This window comes from Lontra canadensis, unplaced genomic scaffold (assembly GCF_010015895.1).
Source record: "Lontra canadensis isolate GAN:19392208 unplaced genomic scaffold, GSC_riverotter_1.0 scaffold12, whole genome shotgun sequence".
Taxonomy (NCBI): domain Eukaryota; kingdom Metazoa; phylum Chordata; class Mammalia; order Carnivora; family Mustelidae; genus Lontra; species Lontra canadensis.
In genome coordinates this window covers 24,512,237-24,531,849 of record NW_022631006.1, presented here as the reverse complement: position 1 = coordinate 24,531,849, position 19,613 = coordinate 24,512,237, and the positions used below count along the sequence as shown (strand labels likewise).

General features: G+C 36.9%; 1 protein-coding gene across 2 annotated transcripts in view; it reads right to left on the bottom strand.

Annotated features, from left to right (window-relative positions):
* Nucleotides 1–4,622, bottom strand: part of DPH6 (diphthamine biosynthesis 6) — a 180,625-nt gene extending 176,003 nt beyond the window's left edge. For both annotated transcript variants that reach the window (XM_032856899.1, XM_032856900.1), the window contains exons 1-2: nucleotides 4,558–4,622; nucleotides 832–926 (exon numbers count right to left, since the gene is read on the bottom strand). In XM_032856899.1, the coding sequence (XP_032712790.1) occupies nucleotides 832–926; nucleotides 4,558–4,580 (118 nt within the window). In that variant the 5' untranslated portion in view covers nucleotides 4,581–4,622. The remainder of the gene's footprint in view (nucleotides 1–831; nucleotides 927–4,557) is intronic.
* Nucleotides 4,623–19,613: the final 14,991 nt, after the last annotated feature.

Below are 19,613 nucleotides of genomic sequence, written 5' to 3'. Positions count from 1 at the left end.
ACAAATACCAAATCATTAACTTGTACAGCTAAAACTAATATAATGCTGTGTCAGTCAGATCTCAAAAAATAAAAGAAATTACTGAAGGTTGAATCCTAACATCCATAGTTCAAAATGTGATCTTATTGGGAACTGGGCTCACTGCAGATGTAATTAGTTAAAATGAGATCATTAGGGTAGCCTTTTAATCCATTAGACTCATGTCCTTATCCATAGAGGAAACTTGGACACCGACAAGGACACAGGGAAAACCAACTCTCTGATAAAGGAAATTTCATGGGGAAGAAAACTGAGAAACACAGCTAAAATGAGGTCTGTGAATTATCTGTGGATGTCCTTGTTATCACGGGCAAATAAAAAGCAGAAATGTGTTGCTTTATGCCTCTCTCAAGTCTTACATGTTTAGCTTACATCTAAGATGGATCATTTATCAATATATGTCTTACTTCTCAAGCTCCTAGAGGTTGTATCTTACTTATCTGTGTGTTGGTTAAAACACTTGGAGTTTTATGGAGGAACAACAGTACACGCTGAAGTAAGGAGATTCAAGAGTTCAAGTCTCAGCTCTGAAAGTCTGTTCTAGCTATTTACCTTGGACAAATTTATAAAACTGTGAGTCTCAGTATCCTTGTCTAATAAAGCTCTCTAGGAGTTCTTATGAAGATCAAGGACATGTAATTAAAAACATTTAGCATAGAACCTAGCATCTAATTAGGTGCTAAATATATATTAGTTCTATTTTTGTCTTTGCATGTTGTACACAAAAGAATGCAATTATGAAGTTGGAGTTCCAGTCCTTTAGAGAACTTCCCATTAAAGGTATGCACTTACCTTGGTTTTCAGCTGGTCTCAGATTTGCTAAAGCAACAATCTGATGCCCAGCAGCAATGCACTGCATCATATTATAAGAGCTATCCTTCCCACCACTAAAAAAGAAATAAAAAGATAAATATCAGGTTACTGACCATTATTAAGCATAGAATCATTAGATATCAAAATATATTTATTCAACTTTTCTGAATACTTGAGAGGCTGCTATACAATTAAGATACAAAAAAACACATGTAATTTCCAACGCATAAGAAAACTGAGCAAATGAATCTGAATGTCTAAGGCTACTATTCATAAGGGCTTATGAAATTATGTGCCATTATCAAAGATCACTCGCAACAAAATATAGTAACTCTTTGGTTTATAATAGTGGCTTTCCTTTATATATATATAAGCTCTCTAAAGGGCTTCGAAAATTTTTTTAAAAATGATTTCATTTTACAATCTAGCTAAAGAGCTACTATATATATTCCTTAGATGAAATTCTCTATGGAAAAATAGAAAAAGATCTATTCTGTTCTCCTATAAGAAATCTAACAATTTGCCACCATCACCAACTAAAGGGTCAAATTAAAGATTTGAGATCCAATCTAATGACAAAGTTGGATGTACTGGGTGGGTTCACATTCTGTAGAGATAGAAAACAAAATGCTAAAATACACTGAAGTTAAACATCAGTACCATTAGTACTTTAGCCATCACTATCCATATGCTGGCAGGATAAGGCTTGAGCCTTAAGAGCTAATAAACAGATTGAAAGAACTTGTAAATTCTAGGACCAAATCTATTGAAAGCAGGGGCAAATCACTTAGTCAAGACAAACAGTTTCACCTATAACAAGGTTGAATGACGACCTTTATGTCAATGGCAACCTTTATGACAAGTTCATCTGTAACAAGGTTGAATGGCAACCTCATTTTGGTTTAAACTCTATTGCTTCTCACTATACATATTTCTTCCTTTCTTATCATTGCCTCTCTTCCCACTCCCCCTTCCCTTTCTTTCTAATTTTTGCCTAAAACCTGCAAGTATATCTACAGGAAATAGATATATTCACAGCCCAAGAAACATTTTTTAAAAAGAGACTGTTCATCGTAGAAGCTGGTCCTTTTGCCTTATATTTTAGTTCCCAACATTTATCTGCTTCTACTACACCAAATCAGTAACTATCATTCCAGAACTTCTCATGGGGAGACCTTTAGAGGCACAGTAAAATTATACATCATTCTCCCTTTTCTTAGACTCTGATATTCCATTATTATATCTTCCACAACTTCCCCTATTGAACTTCACTGCTCTATTTTCTCAAGACAAAAAGATTTGGCTAATTCTTTAGAATATTTAGAACATCAAAGATGAACAGGTATACAATCACAATTACAATTCTTTAGAATACTAAAGATTAAAGGGCATCATCTACAATCAGAACTCAGCTTTATAATTCACTTGAAAATGTGCTAAAATTTCAAACATAGTTTTAAAACAGTATTTCCCAGGTGCACCTGGATAGCTCAGTCAGTTAAGCATCTACCTGCCTCTGACTCAGGTCATGATCCCACGGTATTGGGATCAAGCTGCACATCAGGCTCCCTGCTCAGCTGGGAGTCTGTTTCTGCCTCTGCCCCTGCTCCTGCTCTCTCTCTCTCAAATAAATGAATAAAATCTAAAAAACAAAACAAAACAAATAAACAAACAAAAAAACCCAAAAAACCAACCAACCAACCAAACAAAAAACAACCAAAAAAACACAGTATTTTCCAAACTGTGTTCTATGGAACACTAGTGTCCAACAAAGATTTTAAGAACAAAAGGTTTGGGAAATGCTTAGTAACTTACTCACATTCAGAATATTACAAAGTACATAAGCATATGTTAGGTGAGAAGCCCTATAAAAGACTGGAATTTTAGTTCCCAACTCTGGTATACTAAGCAGTTACTCAATGTGCTTGGGTACATGCTTCATTATAAAACTAGAGAATGGTTTAGCTAGTCCTCAAGCTGTCATTCAACTGTAAAACTGACTAATTCAATCTTTTGTGTATAAGGAGAACAATGTTCTTTATGTTCTAAAGATATTGTGAGAATCTTGGTTTCACTTACTCCTTAGAGCACACAAACATATTCCATCTCTCATTTTAGTACACATACACACACACACACAAGATATATTACAAATAGATCCACTGTATTTAAGTTTAAATTCATATATACTCAAATGTATATTCATATAAATGTATATATTATGTATGCATTCATATTCATATATAAAATTGTTATATATTCATACTTACAGCATTCATTCTCTTAACATTTATACATTTATATATATTTCTTACAATCTAGCAAGAATTTTCCAACATTGCCATTTTTAAGTAATTTCCTTTTTTATAATAAAGTAATATATGCACTTTACTGAATATTTACTGTAATGGATTAGAGCAATCTTCTATCCTTCCTTCCAAGATCTCAATCTTCAGTTGCTATGTCTTACTTCAATAGCTAAACTTAAGGCAAATTACATATGATGTGAATTACTCATTTCCTGAACTACTTTTTATTCTTGTCTACTTGATCAAATGAAGACCACAGTGGTCAGAGTTTAATCACTTACTTTATGGGAGAAATTTACTGAATAACAATAATTAGTTTGACGTTATAGAGTCCCCAAAATGGCACTGAAATAAAATAAATTGGAATATTCCAATCACTACAGAAGGGATTCAAATGTTACATCAAGAGTTCTTAATAGGTCACTATTGTTAACCAGTATCAAATAACTAGGACTTTGAACAAAAACGTGTATGAAATATTCAATGGGCTTACAAAAGAAAACATGGTTTGTTGTGTATTTCAAATCTCATCAAATATTCAAGTACTGCAGTCTACAGTCCCTTTTTAATGTTACTAAGTTTACTTTTGCTTCAGCTTACAGATTGCATATGGAAACATTTAAACTGACCTGTCTTTAGTTATTTTAGGACTTACTTGAGACACCTAAATATATCGCGTTACTATAGATTTCAAACTTCTTTTGGAATAGACTATGTTACCATAGGTCAATCTAAAAGCACTTAAGGTGTCTGTAGCAAAAGCAATTAGATCTAGGATAAAACTAACACAATTCCATTTTAACCCCGAGGGAAGAGACCCTTCTCCTGTACTTGAGCCCAAGGTAAAACACACCTTTGTCGTAATCAGGTGAGACACTGGTGGCCTTAAGTGGGAGGGGCCTGGAGCTATTAACAGCCTCGGGAGAGAAAGGCGGCCCCGAAGGACTGAGCACAAAGACTAAAGGAACTATTGTAGAGGACTGAGTGAAGCCGTGGCTCTCAAAGGTCACTGCCCATTACATTTTTTAAGAATGCAACCCTGGGCCGTGTCACAGTAGTGAAACCAGCGTTCTGGCAGGAGACGCAGACATGGGTGGGTTTTAAAGTTCCCCCTGGGAATGCAAGTTTGAGGGCCAGGAAAAAACAGAGAGGCGGGGACAAGCAGACAGGACGAGAGCGAGTCCCGGGCGGCGGGACACGCCAGGCCAAGCAATGGCCTGAAAACTCCGCCTCTTCCTGTGACCGGGAGGAGCCGCTGGATGCCCCGACACGCGGTTCCCGCACAAACACTCTCTTTTCCGCGCAACCGAAAGCGCCGGCTGCAGCTCCCACCAATCAGCAGGAAAAGATGACAGGCTGGCAGGGGAGGAGGAAGGCCGCTTCGGCGCCGCGTTACCTGATCAGAGCCGCGACCCTCATGCTGGGCTCAGTGCGCGTGCGTGCGGCGGGCGGGGCCGGGAGCCGGGGCTCTCCGCCGTAGCGGTAGCCGTAGCCGCTGCCGCGGCCCGCCGTGACGCGCCCCGGGGCCTCGCGCGGGTGTTCGCCTCGCCGCCTGTCAGCGGCCCAGCGCGGCGACCCTTGCGGCTACCTGCAGGACGCCTGGCCGGAGAAGACGCGCCATATCGGCGCCTTGTCCCTGTGACAGGGACCTCCTGGCCCAGAAAAGAATGATGTTTAGGCACGGCCTGACCACCTAAGTGAGGGCACTGAAGCTGCTCGGGGAAGGGCAGGGTCGGCGTCGCCAAGCCCTAGTGCGGTGGCCGTGGATTTGTTTCGGTAGGAGAATATTCAAAGTCACTTGTGTTGCAAATTGAAACACTTTGAACGTGCAGAGGGAGGGGAAGTTTGCCTTTCCTTGCTCAGCCACCTGCAAAAAACTAACTTCACCCTTTAGTGTTTTTGTTTTGTTTTGTTTTTGTTTTTATCTTCTATCATCTGTGTATGGAACTATCCCCCTGACCTTGAAGTTCCGTGGGGTTTGGGCCTTTGCGTAATACAAAAGCTGAGAAGCCAGTGAAGGCGCCTTCCGGAACACCCTTTCTGGCCCTGGAGAAAGAAAATCTAGCTTCCAAATTCATTCGCTAAATATGTATTGAATTTCTCTCGTGTACCAGGCACTGACTGAGGCTCTTTAGGATACATCCATAAATAAAACAAGGCTCACTATCCTGGAGTTTATAGAGGGTGGATAGAGTAGACAACATACGGGTTAAAAAATTTTATACAGTACATTAAAAAGTAATACGTGCTATGGAAAAAAAAAAAAAGGATTCAGGAAGTAGGGAGGATTCAGAGTAGGCGGAAGAGCTTGTTGTAGATAAAGGGCAAAATGGGACTTACTGTGAAGGTGAGAGTTGAGCCAACTTAAAAGAGGACAGTTAGCTGTGTATTACTAGGGGTGTGCTCCAGGCAAGAAGAAAAGCTAGAGCCAACGCCCTGGATCTTTTACGAGTTTGTGGAAGAACAAGGCTGGACGTTGTGGGAACAAACAAGGCAGAGATCAGTGAGAGATGAAGTTCTTGTTATCAAGGGAGGAGGAAGATGACATAGGGTCATATAAGCCACAAAGAACTTTGTCTTTTATTCTGTGTGAAGTCAGTGACCATCACAGGGTCTTGAACAGAAGTATAACTTAAAACTTTAAAAAGATTACGCTATGCTGTTTTAAGGATATATACCTCTTAGGAGGCTAATGCAGTAATAAGAAAAGAAATGATGGAGCCTGGAAGTGAATTTGGTGAGAAACAGGAGGAGTCCAGGATCTTTTCAAGATAGATTCAGTTGAATTGGATGGATTACATATGGGATGTGAAAGAAAGAAAACCATGAAGGATGATATCAAAGTCATGAATTAACTAATATATGTCAAAAATTTAGAATGATGCCCAGAATATAACGATCATTCAGTTAATTATACTATAATGTTTTCATTAACTCCTGTACTCTTAGTATGAGTGACTACAGCTGTGACAGTCTGCATACCAGTTTCAGCATCTAAAATGATACATTTTTAAAATTAGGCATTTGTGAATATTTTCCAAATGAGGCAAGTATTTATAGAGTTTGTAGTCTATTTGTGGAGATAAGGCAAACACATTAAACAGATACTCACAATACAAGATTGTGTATTTTGGAAGTAACAAGTTAGGTAATGCATAAGGCAAGAACCCCATGAGTTGAACCCAACAGGGTAAATACTAGAATGAGGACAGGATTTGAAAGATGGGCAGAAATGAGCAGCAGGAACAATTAGACCCTACAAACAAAGGTAACAAGACAGGAGGAGTTCAGAGCATGTTATCCCAAAATATGCTACTTCAACATACTGATTATTTTACATTAAAGGCACTCAAGAAATAGTAGATGCAGGAAGGGCACTCTGACCCTCCTTTTTATGCCTAAAAGCTGGGAGTAAAACTCCCCTGTGGAAGGTCTCCTCTCTGTACCTGTGATAAAGAATATATTCTTATTATCAGAGAAAGGGAATTGAGGAATAAAGGTGATAATGACCTAAACATTCATTCCTAAGGGGTTGTAGTAGACCGTAGTCATCACACCCTTCTTAGTCTGGGGTTGTTGCATGTGTCCATTCACAGTTACCACTGGGCAAGGGGATACCAAGAAGCACCCAAGTAGATCACCCAGGATCCACATGTATTCTTCCTCGTCTCTACTGTGTGAAAGCAGCCCCATCTCTCTGGCTAATAAGAGTCAATTATCCTTGGATGCTGGCCCCTGGGTGCAAAAGGTTATAAGTGCCCTACTACTAAATATCTTATATTTCAATAGATCAGTCGTGCCGCCTGGCAAGAAAGAAAACTTTGAAGAATGGGACTTCTAACTCTGATCACTCAGAGTTGTGGGAGGAGAAACACAATGTTCCCCTGTGGGTCACCGGGAGTGATTGTAAAGGAGACCATTCTTGATTTCATCCCTTGGTTCCCAGATCCATATATTTTTCCTATTGGAAACACAGTGCCATATAGAGATCTTTGATTTAGTGCCTATACTATATCCTGAGGGATCGTGCACTGTCATTGTTGAGTATTGTCTTTGAGCTGCTGATTTAGCTGTTACATCAGTAGGCCTTTCCGGTACTCTATGAGGACAGTTTCATGTAAATAATACCACATATGATACAACAATAAGATCTCATGGGTATGGACCCACTCCTGTACTTCATTCTCTACATGAGAATTACATAATTCTGGGTATTTTTTATGAAAGCTGTGCTAGATGGGATTCTGTGCTGGTAGACTTAGCACTGCTAACAGAGGCATTGCACACCAGAAAAGCCAGTTAGTATCCGTTTTGTGTTCAATCATAGTCTGGGGGAGGCATGGTATGCTATGAACTCCACAGTGGATCCAAAAGTATGGCAGTTGAAAGGTGTCAGTCATCTGTGTTTCCTATGGCAGGTGTTTTTGAAGGGATATCTGAGTGGGTCACCTCCATGGTTGCCACACTGATCCAAATGACTTTCACAGCATCACATGATGAGGAACAGGAATGTTTATACTACGTGTTTCACATTGTGTCCTGTTGGAGTAGGAAATGTAGAAAGAAGGGTTCACTCTTAGAATAGTATTTGAAGAAGGGTCAATCTGAATTTATAAAATTTGAATAATAAATAAGAGTATTTTAAAGAAATGCTTTAATTTACATCAAAACAAATATATTCATTGTAAACGTAGTAGCAAACTAATACTGAATCCTGACAAGTGTTTTTAAGAGGACTCCTAAGTTAATAGGGAAAACTTATATTTAATTAGTAATATCCACTTGCCTATAAGTAGTTTGCTCAAATTTCAAGAAAAGTTGGCTTAGCAAGCCTTTAGATGCCTAGCGTTCTATATGGATAGTGTAAAAGTTACTGCAGCCTAGTCAATGTCAACAAGTTAATAGATTTTATATCAGTATAAAGTAATTCCTTTTATAATATACTGAAACGACTTACCCATGATGCACATTTTTATGGCATTGTGAGCTCACTTCCTGTAGTCTCAAACTCTTAACGTATGAAAGACCATGGATTAGTTTGTAGAGCCAACAAAATAGGTGAATAGAAAATCAAACTCAAAATAATTTCAGTCCCTTGACAGTTTACTTAAGAGAAATTCTCCTTACCCAAACACTGTTGCTGGTAATAAAAAGTTGCAAGCTGTCCTTGAATTCTGCTTCCTTGGCAGCATATCGCAGTGATGTACTGATTGATAAAGACCCAGATAACCAAATCAAAAATTCTACAGGTAGTTATCTCAGAGATCTTGAGAGGATTTATGTCTTAAGCCTGTATAACTCCCTGAAGTCATGCGATTTGTAGGAAGCCATTGGCAGTTTGCTTGGTAAGAATTTAGGAAAAAAAGGAATTGAGTAATCATTTGCAACGTAAATTTAAGGGTATTATTATATGAGTATCTGATCCATCTATGTTAATAATGGCAACTTACATGGGCCAGACCCTCTTCTAAGTGTTTTATGTAGAGTGATTCATTTAAATATCGCACCAAACAAATAAAGTAGGATACATCATTATTCCTCTTACAGATGAGGAAACTCAGTAGAAAGCTTTTAAATAACCTGCCTATCTTAGTCAGTTTAGGCTTCCTTAAAAAAAATACCATAACCCAGCGGCTCAAACAACAGACATTTATTTCTTGGAATTCTGGAGGCTGGGAAGTCCAAGCTCAGAATGCCAGCATGATCAGGTTCTGGGGAGAGCTCTCTTCCTGGTTTGCAGACTACTACATCCTTACAGGGTGGAGAGAGTTTCCTCTTGTAAGTACTAATCCCATTCATGAGGGTCCAATGTCATGACCTAATTACCTCCGACATGCCCTAGCTAAATACCATCAGACTTAGGTTTAGGTCCTCGACATCAGTCCATAGCACGCCCAAAGTCCAGCAGATAGTAAGTGGAAGAAACAGGATTCCAACCTAGGCAGTCTAGCTCTGAAGTCTATGCTCTTAACCTCTATACTATACCTGCCATTGAAATGGTCAGCTGGTTTTTTAGCAAAAATATGCTATTTCCAAGATATGTTTGGAAGGACAATGCTATCACTCACCTCCTGAATCACCTTTTTTCTATGCTTCCAAGCTGACCACCCCTTTTTCCAAAAGACACAAATTGTTGTATTATGCGAATCAATATATTGTATGAAATCACTATTAAATATTGCAGGCCTGAGAGTCACTCAGTCTCTCTCTCTTTTTTTTTCTTTTTTAATTTTACTTATTTATTTGACAAAGAGAGGTCACAAGTAGGCAGAGAGGCCGGCAGAGAGAGAGGGGGAAGCAGGCTCCCCACTGAGCAGAGAGCCTGATGTGGGGCTCGATCCCAGGACCCTGAAATCATGACCCAAGCCGAAGGCAGAGGCTTAATCCACTGAGCCACACAGGCGCCCCCATTCTGTCTCTTTTATATATCTTTTTTCTTCATAATGGATAATGCCACATTCAAAAACTATAGGAGCTAGGCAGGTAATATAAATGAGTAAAGTGGCCTGGTATAAGACAATATAGGATGGTGAGGACTGTGGCAAACCATTACACACTTATCACTTGGCTCCAGTTGCCCTGTATAAATCTGGACCCACTTTTACCAGAACTTCTGATGTTCCAAGATGACAGAAATCATCATTTTAGTTAACTCCTTTAAAAAAAAAAAATTATTTATTTATTGGAGAGAGAGGGAGTGTGTGCCTGCACTAGTTGGGGAGGGGCAGAGAGAGAAGCAGACTCTCCACTGAAAACAGAGCCCATTATGGGGCTCATTCCAGGACCCTGAGATCATGATCTGAGCTGAAGGCAGATGCTTAAATGACTGAGCCACCCAGGCACCTCAGTAAACAACTTTTTTTTTTAATTTTGGAAACTAATTTTTAAAATAGTAATCACTTTGCACACCAAATAAAACATCTGTTTATTATTAATTTTGTAATTTAGCTTTAAAGAGCAATCTTTATTCCTTTATTCAACTAGCATTTATTGGTGGCCTATTATGTTTATTTGTCAAAATTTTAAATTCCTAGGGACGCCTGGGTGGCTCAGTTGGTTGGACGACTGCCTTCGGCTCAGGTCATGATCCTGGAGTCCCGGGATCGAGTCCCGCATCGGGCTCCCAGCTCCACGGGGAGCCTGCTTCTCTCTCTGACCTTCTCCTCGCTCATGCTCTCTCTCACTGTCTCTCTCTCAAATAAATAAATAAAATCTTAAAAAAAATTTAAATTCCTATATCCTTTCCTTACAGAAATGTTTTGTGTCATATATGTGTAAAAATGAACAAGAATGTCCACTGCAGCATTATTTGCAAAATAAAAATCTCATCCAGGCAGGGACTTTGTATTATTCATTTCTAGAACAGTCCTGGAATTATAGTAGGAGATATCTATATCTATATCTATATCTATCTATCTATCTATATTTCATCAGCAGAACAGGATAAATTATGGTGCCTCCACACATGGAAATAATGTGTAACAGTTAAAGAAAAATGAAAAATTCTTTAAGACATATTTTCAGCATAAAAAGCAAGTTGCAGATGTTTCCATTTGTACTGAAGGAAAATTAAACATGTATGCACAAGTATGTAAGTAGATAGTAAAGGTTTTATGAAGTTATATGCTAAACTGTTAAAATGAGAAAAATGGGACATGGGACTTCTACTTTTCACTTCATGTACATCTGTATTGTTTGACTTAGATGAATATTTTTAAAAGACTATATATTTAAGAAGACTGTATATTTAAAGAGACTGAATATTTAGCCCCATTAATGAATAGATGAAATAAAATAACCATGTAATATCATTTCTTAATTTTCAGGTTAGCAAAGTTTTCAAAAAAATAAAAAGAAAAGAAAACCTCATGAAGATAGATACCAATGTTGGCAAGAAGAAGGGGAAAGGAGCAGTCTCATGCTCAGTTTCAGGAGAAGTAAGTACAGGTGTTCCAGAGGGCAGTGTGGGACTATGCACTAAATCTTTAATATGCATACATTCTAAGCATTCCCACCTCCAGGAATTTATCTGAAGGAAATAATTGGACAATAATTCAGAGATGTATATATTATAATGTTCTTTGTGATGTTTATAGTATTAAAAATAGAGGGGCGCCTGGGTCGCTCAGTCATTTAACATCTGCCTCTTGGTTTCAGCTTAGGTGGTGATCTCATTGCTTGAGATTGAGCCCACGGTAGGACTCCGCACTCAGTGCAGAGTCTGAGATTCTCTCTCCCTCTCCCTCTTCCCCTCCCACTTGTGCTTGCTGTCTCTCTCTCTAAAATAAATAAAATCTTAAAAATAAAGAAAACAAATTGAATATCAATAATTAGGAGATTGATTAAATAAATATACCATGGTAAATATACTATAGTATACCCACAAAGTAGAAGATTATGCAGTCATTATGAAAGGTGACGTTTATGTATATTTGTTACTATGTAAATGTAAACTTGAGTATGATAGCAATAACATACAAAAAATACACACATATACATATACATAGGCATATATATGAGACAGTGCAAACTCATGGTTCAGTACTGCACTCTGCAGTCAGACTCACTTAATTTGAATGTGAGAACTACTACTTACTAAGCTTTGTAATCTGAGACCATTTACTGAAACTTTCTTTTTTTAGTTTTGTTATCTGTCATATAAATATGACCTACCACACATAGTTGTTGTAAGAATTAAAGAGACCATCATAATCATATAATCATATAATTTTATATTATTTAATATAAAAAGAAATCTGGAAAAATATCTTCAATGTGGTGGTGGGTCTTTGGGTGGTAAAATTGAATCTTCTTTTTGTCTTATAGATATCTTACTATATTATTTTGATTTTCTAAAATTAACACATTTTTTGTTAATAGAGTAGATGATAGTTGGAAAAAGAGATGATTGGTAGAATGGAAGGAAGGAAGAGAGGCAGGATACCTGATGGCTTCAGGGTAGGTCTCATAGGTACCCAATTCTCTGATGAAGTTACAAAGAAGTATAGAATTTACTCTTCAGCTCTATAGATTCCAAAAATCAACTTGACCATTCTTCCAGTGTAGATCATATTGTAGGGAACTGATGGAAGCTACATGAAACTACATTCATATGTAGCTATAGATGAAGCTATACACCTTCACACACATTAATAAAGCAGCATGTGTATGAGTCAGCTGATTCTTTTGCCAATAGGAAGACACAAATTAGAAATACTCTTTCATTGAAACATTGCTTGATAAATGAAAACCACAGTGAAATACCAGTATATACTCACTAGAATAACTAATGTTATAAAGACTGGCAATACTAAGTGCTGACAGGGATATGAATAAACTAAAACTTTAATACATTGTTGTTAAGAATGCAAACATGATACAGCCTCTTTGTAAAACAGTTTGACAGTACCTTATAAAGTTAAACATACCATACCTTATGACCCAGCAATTCTAGTTCTAGGTATTTACCCCAGAGAAATAAATACATATGTGCACAAAAAAAAGTATATGTGAATGTTCATAATGGCATTATTTATAATAGCTGAGAACAAAGGCAACCCTAGTCTCCATTATGGGTGAATATATAAACAAATGGTATATTTATACCATGGAATACTGTTCAGCAATACACACAACAACTTGGATGAATTTCAAAAGCATGCCAAGTGAAAGAAGTCAAACACCAAAGACTGCATTAAGGATGATTTTGTTTGTATGAAATTCTAGAAAAGGCAAAGCTACTAGTGATAGAAAGGGGATCAGTGTTTTCTGGGGTCAGGGATAAGGAGGGGTCATCAAGGGCAAAAGGCCTTGAGGAGACTTTTAAGAGTAAAGGTGCTGTTCTATATATTGCTAATAGCAGTAGTTATATAATGGTATACAGTTACCAAAATTCATCAAACTATACACTTAAAAGTGGTTAAATTTTTTATATGCAATTAATGTCTTAACAAATTGTCATTAAGTTATTGGTAAGGATGGAGCCTATTGGTATGGATGGAAACTTTGAAGGAGGCTAAACTATCTGTAGCCTCTGGGGAGATATCCCTTTTCTTTCAGTCTTTTTCCCAAACAATGGGAGTTCTGGAATTCTGTTTCCAAGATGTTCTAGGAGGGACTATGTATTTAAAAGTGGAGGCAAGGGGGGTGCCTGGGTGGCTCAGTGGGTTAAGCCACTGCCTTCGGGTCAGGTCATGATCTCAGGGTCCTGTGATCGAGTCCTGCATCAGGCTCTCTGCTCAGCAGAGAACCTGCTTCCCTCTCTCTCTCTCTGCCTGCCTCTGCCTACTTGTGATCTCTCTCTGTCAAAAAATTAAATAAAATCTTTAAAAAAAAAAAAAGTGGAGGCAAGGGACTTGTCTTAAATCTGCATTTGTATGGTAAACAGTACTCTTATTTAAGTTGTGAGTTTATTTGAGGGTAGTATTAGACATTTTAGAGGAGCTAAAGCCTCCAAAACCATCTTTAGTTGCATTTACAGTTCCAAATACTGTATTGATTTCAGGCACCAGTCAGTTATAATAACTGAAAGGAAATTTGCATTACACGTTAATATTATCAACAAAATATTTTAAAACTTTGCCTTAAGATTTTACTTCTACAGAATTTCTTCACTGTTCACAAAATTTCTTCACTGTTCTATGTTTCTTTTCATTGTTCTGTTTTACTATATCCAATTTCACAGAGAAATTTAACAGTACTATACATGTTGATTTTATTTCTAAATTCTCACAACTCTTTACATTTAGACCCTTTGTCCCTTTACAGTCTCTATGTGTATATTCAATAAATTAAAATGTAATACCAACTCTGATTTTAGTCTGTGTCCTTTTTGTGGACTTCTGACTATATTGAAGGTTGAAAAGTTATTCCAGTATTTTCCTAAAAATATGTTTTGCAGTTGGGCATACTTGAGTTTGAATTCTGGTTCTGAGTATTACTTAGTAAGTTTGCCAAGATGTTTTTCCTTCAACTGTAAAAAAGGGATAACCATGCTTACCTTATGAAATGAAGATTAAATATATATAAGTGCATTGGTCATGGTATCTGTCACATGCAAACTCTTAGGCAAACACCACACATTACAGAGCAAGGATTTATAACTAATAAGCCATAAAGGGATGAAGATGGATTCCTATAGAAAATACTCAGCCCAGGGGCGCCTGGGTGGCTCAGTGGGTTAAAGCCTCTGCCTTCGGCTCAGGTCATGATCCCAGGGTCCTGGGATCGAGCCCCATGTTGGGCTCTCTGTTGAGCGGGGAGCCTGCTTTCCTTCCTCTCTCTCTGCCTGCCTCTCTGCCTACTTGTGATCTCTGCCGTCAAATAAATTAAAAAAAAAAAAATTAAAAAGAAAATACTCAGCCCAAAGAAGGCAAGAATAAAAGAGGAAAGGCAAAGGAAAAAAAAAAAAATGAGACAGGAAACAAATAAGCTGGTAGATTTAAATCTAGATTTAAATCAATAATCCCATTAAATGTTAATGTCCAAACGCCTAAAATGCGGGTTGAAAGATTCAACCAGAAAGCAAGACCCAACTACCATGTTTATAAGAAACACTGTATAAATATGAGGTCACGGACAAGTTAGAAGTAAAATGATGGAAAAAAGATATATAGTATGCAAACACTGGTCAAAAGAAAGCTGGAGTGAGTGACTATATACATACCAGAAAATGTAGTTTTCAGAGCAGGGAATAAAATTAGTCTCTCTGCTTCCTCAGACCTCCAGTCCCCTAGATCCCTTCCTGTGAGGCAACACATTACCCATTTTTCTATATCTTTCCAGAATGAGTTTATGAATATATAAGCATATATCACTTTTATTTTTCACCAAGGGGAGCATAGTATATTCACTGTCGTGTACTTTGTTCTTCCAAATATATCTAGGACATTATTCTGTATCACTACATATAGATTTATCTCATTCTTTTTCACTACTGTATGGTAAAGAATGAAGTTTTTTGAAGGTCTCCATCAAGAACACTAGGGCTCCAAATTCTAGCTAACATGGGTAAGTGAAACTCCTCCAAAATATGATTGGAAAGTTTGAAGAACTCTGGACACCTGCATTTCCAGCACATTCAAAACTAAGGTCAATATCCTGACATGTCACAGTCCCACCAGTTACTCCAGGTCACACTTCTACCAGTTTGTTAGTTTTTGAGGACATCATCCTCCACCTACTTAGTCTCCTAGCTAATTCTTAACTTCCCCTTCTCCCTTATGTTTCCCCAGTCTGTAAGTCTTACAGATTCCACTCTGAAGGTGTCTCAACAAGTTGGAGATGGATGATGATATTCTTCTTGAAGTTCATTGTTGCATCTTCAATGCACTGAGCTAAGACTAATATCTGCATCCAGTCCCAAGCTTCATTGCCAGATGTTTTGTCTATAAAATTGCATCATAGAATTTAAGAGGTTTTTCTTAAGGGATAAGTTAATGTTTTTCATATTCTCTATTTGAAAGGTTTCTTTCCAGATTGTTTCTTTATACTTGTATTCATTGTTATTTAGGAAAATATTCTGGTCTTGTGGGATATATAGCTTTATAATTATAATGTAGAATTATGGATCATCTTTTGACAAGCTCCAAGTACTTTAACAAGTTCTGTTTCATATATCCTAATAATATCCCTTTGAAATAGGTTGAAGAAAGTATAATTTTTTCAGTTTACTAATGAAAGAACAGACACATAGGTATATCAGGTAATTAGTGCTTGGCTGCACAATGTGTTAGTGACCAAGCTGGGACTAGAACCCAGATTCCTGACTTTCAGGCCAGATTATGCTTCAGAATCATAAAACTGTCTACTCTATAATTTTGAAAAAGCAATGGTGTATACTCTCACACATTCTGAATTTCTAGAGCTGTAGTAATAATCCATTAAAAAAAGAAGGTAAGTCTTCCTTAGAGAATCTCATTGGAAAAGAACATTTCTTGAGAAATATAGAGAAGACATGTTCAACCAGTGTTTTTCTTCATTAAGTACTTCTCTGTAAAATGAACTTAAATTGTGATGACATCAGGTTCATCTATTTTTACTCCTCTAAAATATTGTCCAAACATACAAATGCCCTAGACTTTAAATCAATCATTTGAAAATGTTTGACTACAGCTTTGAAAATTTTGGGAGCATCGTAAACATCATGCCCATCTGTCATTTCTTTTTCATCATGGAACATATATAGCCTGCAAACATTCATAACAATATCTCATGGTTTTGGAAAACTCTTAATAATAACTTTCTCTGTCTAGCTGTGTATTTCTCGGTAATTAGATGAACTCAAAAGTCCAACAAACTATATTCTAAATGGTGACTCAATGACAGAAGGAATAGTTAAATAAACTAGTTTATTTAAATGAAAAACCCAAATTTCTTTGAAGTGGAGCAATTTCCAAGAAGAACTGAAAAAACTAGCATATGAAAGGAGAATTTAAACTTGGAACATTTTCATTGCAATTATAGAATACATTAGAATTTGATTGAACATTTTATTTATGGCCCTTTTCTCTTTGAGCTTTATTTCACCAAGATTTCTGTACATTGGTGTTGCTTTTTTTATAAAACCCGGGATATTAAAATTTTATTGTGTTTAGCAATGTGAATTTTGGATTATGTGTGTGCATAATTCTAATTTAGTTTTTCATTTCTCATCTATTATCTGAGCATGTGCACATATATGACAAATAAGTAATATTTGAGAACTATTCAGGTGTAAGGAAGGAGAACATGTGGTTGATATGATTTAATTTATCTGCAGTAAAAAAAATGACAAATGAAATAGGTAAGATTTTTAAGCAAGCAAATTGAGTATATAAGCATCTATGGAAGCAAAATAATGAGGGATGGTTTGGTTTTGTTTTTTAAGATTTTATTTATTTGTCAGAGAGAGAGGATGAGAGAGAGGCCAAGTAGGGGGAGCAGCAGGCAGGAGAGAAGCAGGCTCCCCATTGAGCAAGGAGCCTGATGTGGGACTTGATCCCAGGACCCTGGGATCATGACCTGAGTTAAAGGCAGATGCTTAACCGACTGAGCCACCCAGCCGTCCCTTTAATGAGGGATGTTTGATGATAAATAATAGTGAATACTTAAAATAATTTATCATGCTGTTGGCATTATTCCAGAAATTAAATAGAATAACGTACTTGTATCTTCTTACACACATTTATTTTCATTTTTCCACATTTAATTTTTGTTTGTACTTATACACACAGAATTTTAACATAAGTATTTTGAGTCCATGTAATTTTGTATTTTGACCTGGAAAAATGAATGCTTTTTGCAGATAAGAAATTATTTGGAAAACTGTAGTGGATATTAATTTGATGTAACATCTTAAAATATTGATAATTAAAATATTTAGTAGGAAGAATATTTCTCTAAAATCCCCCAAATATTTTTTAAAATAAAAGGTGGAGTGATAAATTAATAAAGAACAAATAAATTAACCTATCTGATTTATTTATAGGATTTTCTTTCTCTATCACTGACTCCTTTGCCCCTCTCAGGCAAAAGAAAATTTATGTGTCCTTAATTCTGCTTTCTTTTAAAATGCATAGTAAGTGTTGTCAATCAGTTGAAATATTCTAATGTTATTAGTGTAGAATACTAATGAGCGTGGATAGATAGGAATATTTTGCACATATAAATTAGACCTAATTAAATATACAATATTAATTTTGTATCTCATGGAAAAGACTTTTGTTTCCTAAGACTTACCAAGACTTTCTAAGACTACCTGATTTCTATCCATTGGCAAGATTCCATCTGATATATGTAATAGCTTTTATTACTGTTCACTAAAATTTCTAGTTTCCTTCCCTATGGAGTCCCTTGCTGAGAGATCATCCATCACTGCCCAGTGATCATGTGATTTATTCTGGCCAATGAAATGAGCAGTGGTGACAGAATTCACTTCTGGGTAGAGCCCTTAAGAGCCAGCACATGGTTCACTGATTCTCTTTTCCCGTCTCAAGAGACTGACAATCATCACCCTTTGCTCTGAAAGCCTAGGTCTTGAGACAGAGCCCTTCGCTGTTTGGATGCTTTCAACAATTGAGAATTAAACCATTCTTGTTGCAAACTACTGAGATTTTAGAGATCACTGAAATTAGGAGGCAACTGAGTTATATCAGGAAGGAGATAGTCCTGCCTGTATATGCGGGCAGCAACCTGGCAAGCATGTATAGGAATGGCTTCTAAAGGTGTTAGATCAAAGAGAATTAACTGTGAAATTGAATAAGGCAAAATTTACCTTATCTTAACACTTAACAAAAATAGCAAATGTTTTTCCTTGAAGTCACTTTTCAAGATTCTCAAGTAGTTTTAGTTCACAGACCTCTTTGATGCAAAGACACAGAAGACTCTATCTGCCAAAACTTAAATATACACATACTTATCTCTTTACTCCTGGCTATGTGATATTTATCATCTCATACAATAAACCATTCTGGATATGGCAGACTAGGCAAGATAACCCCCCTCCCCATTGTACCTTGTGCTTTTTGTTTATAACATATTAAATGTCTATATTTATATAGTTATATATATTATATATTCTACTACAATCTCAGTTTCATGAAGGCAAAGATGTCCCATTTTATTGTACCAGTCAAGCTAATGGCAGGAAGCTGGAATTTGAAAGAAATTGAATGAAAAGATTATGTGTGTGTGTGTATGTGTGTGTTATGAGCAAGATTAAATAATCACCCAGGGAAGTTGAGACACCCAGGAACTAGCAATACTAGAAAGATAATAGTACCTATATGTCTGAAGAGACAAGGGAAGAAAATGGTATCATTAGATCTTTTTTAGAGAATAGAGCGATAGAAGAGGGGCCAGGCAGTAAGAGCTGCCATAATGGAGGGAAACAGCCACTACCAAAATGGTGCGCCAAAAAGAACAATCCCTGGGGAAGAAACACCCTGATCTCTTTCCCCATGGGCTTTGCCATCATACACACCTTTACTGATGTATTTCCAGTTCCTGTTTGTCTGCCTGGTGCATAGGAAGTGCTTAAAGATATGTGATGAGTGGAAGAATGAATAGCATAGACACTAAAAGCAAAGTAATTTGGATGCTTAAATGCAGGCTACTCTTCTTAATTTTTTAGGAAATTATTTTACTTCAGTGAGTTGTCTGGTCATTGAATATTGTCATAAGGGACTTTCAATTATTGATATTAAATACTTCTAAACCACATTTTTAACTCCTCTGAAGAACACTGAGAAGCAAAGTAACTGGGGAAACAATTATGAAAGATCATATTGGTATGCAAAAATGAAGTGACTCAATTTGAACAAGTTTACTGAGTAGATAATTAAGTGTAAGAAGGTAGGTCATAAAATGTAATTCAGGGCATGCAGTGACAACACCAAGTACTCAAATAATCACTGGTATTGGTGCTGGGTAGAATGTCAACCAGGGCAAGGCATTAGGAGATAATGTGGTTGT